Source organism: Zingiber officinale, chromosome 4B (assembly GCF_018446385.1).
Source record: "Zingiber officinale cultivar Zhangliang chromosome 4B, Zo_v1.1, whole genome shotgun sequence".
Classification (NCBI taxonomy): domain Eukaryota; kingdom Viridiplantae; phylum Streptophyta; class Magnoliopsida; order Zingiberales; family Zingiberaceae; genus Zingiber; species Zingiber officinale.
In genome coordinates this window covers 18,444,943-18,449,738 of record NC_055993.1, presented here as the reverse complement: position 1 = coordinate 18,449,738, position 4,796 = coordinate 18,444,943, and the positions used below count along the sequence as shown (strand labels likewise).

Here is a 4,796-nt window from a genome sequence, read left to right as displayed (position 1 = left end):
TTCCATTATTTCTATCAGTGTTTTTTTAGACTAAGGAAATGGAGAAGGAGCCTGCATTCATAGATACTTTTGCTCGCACATTTAAGAAAAAAGATAAAACTTGGAACGGGGATAGAGCTAAAGCAATAAAAGTTTAGATGAATATTTATTTGATTTTAATTTATAATACAAATTCTATTAGTTATGTACATGTCATCTTTTAATATTATATGTATTTCTATTATATCTAATCAATATTATATGTGTTTGAAAAATATAGGATAAATATGATGAGATAGAGTTAGCACAGAGATACTCACAAGCTAGTGATGATACTGAGAGATATAAGTTCTCTATTGATAATAATATTAGTTTATGGCTGAAGACGAGTGAGCTCTAAAAGGGAAAGAATATTAGGAATGGATTCCTTGAGCAAAACCCATAGAGTTGGTGATACATCTTCTTCCACCCTATCAGCAGTAAGGATCCAAACAAATAACTTGACTGAACAGGTTAACCATTTGAAGAGGATAATCTTGCAAAGGGATCAACAAATGACTCAAAAGATCAATAAATCTTGCACAAGGATTATGAAATTAGTAAGTTGCGCTGACAATAAGACTTCATAATGTGACATTTTCAGTTAAGCTCCACTCCAAGTTATATTCCTCCTCATTTCAGTGATAATAGTGGCGACGATGATGATGGTGGTGATGATTCTTTATGACTTTTTTTTTATGTATGAATGTTATTTGTTACATATATATAATTAGTGTTTTTAACATTAAGTATTTAATTGTAAACCTTTTATTTTTGATTAATACTATTAATTTATTCCAAATAGGGTCGGTGATGACAAGTAAGCTGGTACAAATTAAACTTGTTTGTATGGTTTCATTTTGATAATTTTAACTTGTATGATTGTAGATTTGTTTGAAATGTAAATAGAATGTGTATGTCGTGAATAAGATGTGATGTATATGTTAAATAGGGTGTGTTGTTAAATAGGATGTGTATTTTAAATAGGATGTGTTGTTAAATATGATGCTGGATGTATATAAATAGGATATGTCATAAACAGGTTTGGATTTAGATGTGATGTATTGTATTAACATGATAAAATATCGAAATGGCTAGGATCTAGCCAAAATAGTAGGTTTTGGGATGAATTTGGTGACGAAAGCTTTTCGTTGTCAAATTATCATAATTTTACTGTATATCACAATTCTATGACGAATCCACTGATTCATCGCCAATTCTACGATGGATCCATGGATCATCATAGAACTGGCGACGAATCGGTGAATTCATCATAGAATTGGCGATGAATCGGTGGATTTGTCCTTAAATCTGCGATGAATCTATGAATTCGTCACCAAATCTGTGACAAATCATATTTTTGTCGCATATTTGGCGAATTAGTTGATTGGTGACGAATCCGTATTCGTTGCAAATTTGCGTATTTGAAATGACACCATTCGTCCTAGATTTGGCGATGAATGGATTATCGTTGCGAAATCTATGATGAAAACTGTTTTAGTCGTCAAATTTGGGACGAAAAGCGAATTTGATTGTAGATTTGCGATTGGTAATTTTGCGATGAATTTTATTTTCGTTGTAAAATTTTAATGAATTTAGCGATGAAAAAAATTCAATCTGCGATGAATTTATATATTTTCATTGTAAAATTTGATGATACCTTATTTTGCTATGAAAAAATTTTCATCGTAGAATTCATCGCAAATGTTTTTTGCAACTATTTTTTTTTTTAATTTCATCGTAAAATTCGTCCTAGATATGGAGGATATGAAATGTGACCCATTGCCGCTAATGGTTTATTTTATTTAGATATATAAAACCACTAATGGTGTTACAGCGGATTAGGAATGCCCAAACGATATGCTCCTCACGGATCAGGAGCTCGCATGGCCTTCCTCTTTCTGTTCGTAGCATGGATCAGAAAAATAAACTTTACGTCCGTTGAGTGGCTGTGTCGGCCTTGCATTGTCCATCTGCCAAGAAAAACAAGTTATATGATCAAGTCTTTGGAAACGCCATCAACGAGCCATAATTTAGAGGAATCAGAACACGAAACTTCTTACATGATGCACGGGAGCCCTTAGTAGCTCAACTTGCTCCTCCGTTACACTTCTGACCTGCAAAACAAAGAGGTGAATTTTTGAAAAATTTAATCACCTTAATTAGCATATGGGGCATGCATTAGATTGTTTGTGCTACCACCTTTTTCATCACAGTCCAAATAACAGGCTCACTGCAAGGAGGAGTTGTCAAAGATCCATTGTATCTAAAATAAGCTTCTTCGTCAACTACGACAGGTGGGTATATGCTTCCAACATCAATACTAGTCACGTTCAGCTCGTTCAGTTCATTCAGAGCACCCCACAACTGTGCAAATTAAGGTAATTAATCACAAAATGAAACTAAAACTTTAGATATTGTGACCTCTCTTCCATTGTATAATAGTGAAGGGGAATAAGTCTAACCTTTCCCAGGAAAGGATCGGCTTTGCCACCGTACTCAAACAACACACCGATGACTGATATTTCTGCGGTTGATTCTGAAGTGGTGTGAACTATGTGAAGCTCCAAAGGGTACCTATCCGTCAACAATATCTCAATGAAGTGTATATTTCATCAAAGAAGAAAACAGGTTGAAATTATGTATTGACCTTTTGCCAAAGAGTTCATGCTCAGAAGGTATGTGCCAATGGCACTGCCTGAGATGAAAGATCTTGCCATTTAGAAGAAGAACGCCTGGCGATTCTGTCCAACTAACCTGAAAAAAAAAATTCCAACAATTTCAAAGACTAGCACAATCATTTTTAAAATTTATGATAGATTGAAGAAAATGTTAAAAGATCAAGTTTTTTTTTTCCTTACCATGATTTCATGCCCCATGTTCAACAGAAGTGCAGGGGCCTCAGTGTAATATCTGAACAATCTCCCCAAGTGTGTGTTGTGGATGTTACTGGGTTTGATACTTATGGGCGATTGCATTCCTTCAGGTCTTGAAGCACATGCCTCTGATTCTGGCAGTGTACCCCAGTTTTGAGGTCCAAGAGGACTACACGGATCATAGCTATACTCCAAACTGGCTTCTGATATCGATTTATAATACAACAAATGAATTAACCGAGTTGGAGAATTAGACGATTCTTATAATAAAATACTACAGCTTTAGATTTCCCTAAAATTGTTGTGAAATAATTCATAAAAGGATTTAAGGGTATTTTCGAATTGGTTCTCACCAAAACCAGCTGCTTTTGATGCCAGTGCATTTGATTGAAGAAAGAAGAGAGCAAGGAAACATAGGAATAGCAGTATCTGATTCCCCATGCTATTGGCTAGCTCAGTGATTTGGGATTTGCAATACTCTGCTTAAATAGAGGAAGAGTAACACTACTATGAGAGCTATATGCCAGTTGTGAATATTATTGTGACAAAAAGACGAATACGCTCCTCCCAGCACACCCCTGCCAGTTGTGAATATTATGAACGCGAAACATGTTATATTCGTTACAAATCAGTTCAAGTTGTCACCTATCATATGGTTGTATGGTCAAGTCACGTTTTACCTCTCATTTATCATGATCGAATTATTTGTTTATCTACAAATAAATAGCCACCGCATATTTTGAATTTGGCTCTTGAAAAGCAGCCGGAGTTGGTGGATTAGCAGCCGCATGTATGGATTAGCTTTATAGATTATATAACCTCGAGTTAGTTCATTAATTTAAAAAGGTGTGGATTAAAGTATTTCACATTGTTAATGAAATAGCTCGAGGCTATATAATATATAAAGCTAATCCGTACATTAATCTTTTTGCTTAATTATAACTTAAATGTATAAATGATTAGGATTTATTCCCACCATCTAGTGTGGACAGGATTTTATTGTAGTAGCATGTATTTATGTTTTTTTTTTCTCTTCTCCTCTCTATTTATCCTCTCGCTTGTTTGTCATCTCCTCAACTATGTTCAGGCTCAATCTATATATGGTACTGAAGTTGCCTTGACGTTAAAGCTCAGTAAGTAATGTCAGATAAAATAATGATTATTTTAAAAATGAAAGTTTAGAGGGTGGTTGTAGAGAAGATAAGAAGAAATCACAAATGAAGAGGAACCATCTCTAGGTTTAAGTGAAAAGAAACATTTTTTAAACCAAAACAAGATGTCTAACATTAACTCAAGTAATTGTTTAAATGGGCTAAAAATATAAAAACCAAATGAAACTAACAAAACAAACCCTAAAAGACCAAAATTAGGTTGTTTGATGACCCAGTTCCCTTGAACAGCAATGGCACCCCTTGAACGTGCAAGGGAACATGGCTAAGCAGTGTTCCCTATTGGAACATGTATTTCTCTTAGTTTGAATGCAACGTGGTTATGTTGGCTGCTGGAAAGCTCAATTTCACCTCTCTAGGGCACAGAATGAAACACACCCGTGTTAAGGGACATGGACTGGCCATGTGTGCTACTGGAAACCTCGATTCCTCCTTGTCAAGGCACAGAACGGAGCACGAGCATGTCTGGCTAGTTGTATGCCTTTATCTTTCTGCAGCAGTCACCCCAGGTTGAAAAGAACTCATTCTTGAGTTTATATTAGGCTCACCAGGTGGTAGCTCAAGAAGAAGATCCTCTGACATCAACTCGGCAAAATCTCCTTACAGTTATTGCACTTCTACTGATAAATCAGGATCTATGTCTATTGCACAGTTCTTACAAGATAGCAAAGCATAGACTAAGTCTTCATGCTTTATCTCATATAAGAACCTGGACATAGAAAGTAGGTTAGTA

At 35.3% G+C, this 4,796-nt stretch overlaps 1 protein-coding gene across 1 annotated transcript; it reads right to left on the bottom strand.

Moving 5' to 3' along the window:
• Window positions 1-1,800: 1,800 nt before the first annotated feature.
• On the bottom strand, window positions 1,801-3,407 carry LOC121977431 (alpha carbonic anhydrase 7-like). The gene is made up of 7 exons (XM_042530011.1): window positions 3,248-3,407; window positions 2,880-3,097; window positions 2,669-2,775; window positions 2,484-2,595; window positions 2,221-2,385; window positions 2,082-2,135; window positions 1,801-1,991 (listed from the first exon to the last, which is right to left on the bottom strand). Exons 1-7 carry the CDS (start codon window positions 3,333-3,335, stop codon window positions 1,893-1,895), a joined length of 843 nt encoding a protein of 280 aa, XP_042385945.1. The 5' UTR covers window positions 3,336-3,407; the 3' UTR covers window positions 1,801-1,892.
• Window positions 3,408-4,796: the final 1,389 nt, after the last annotated feature.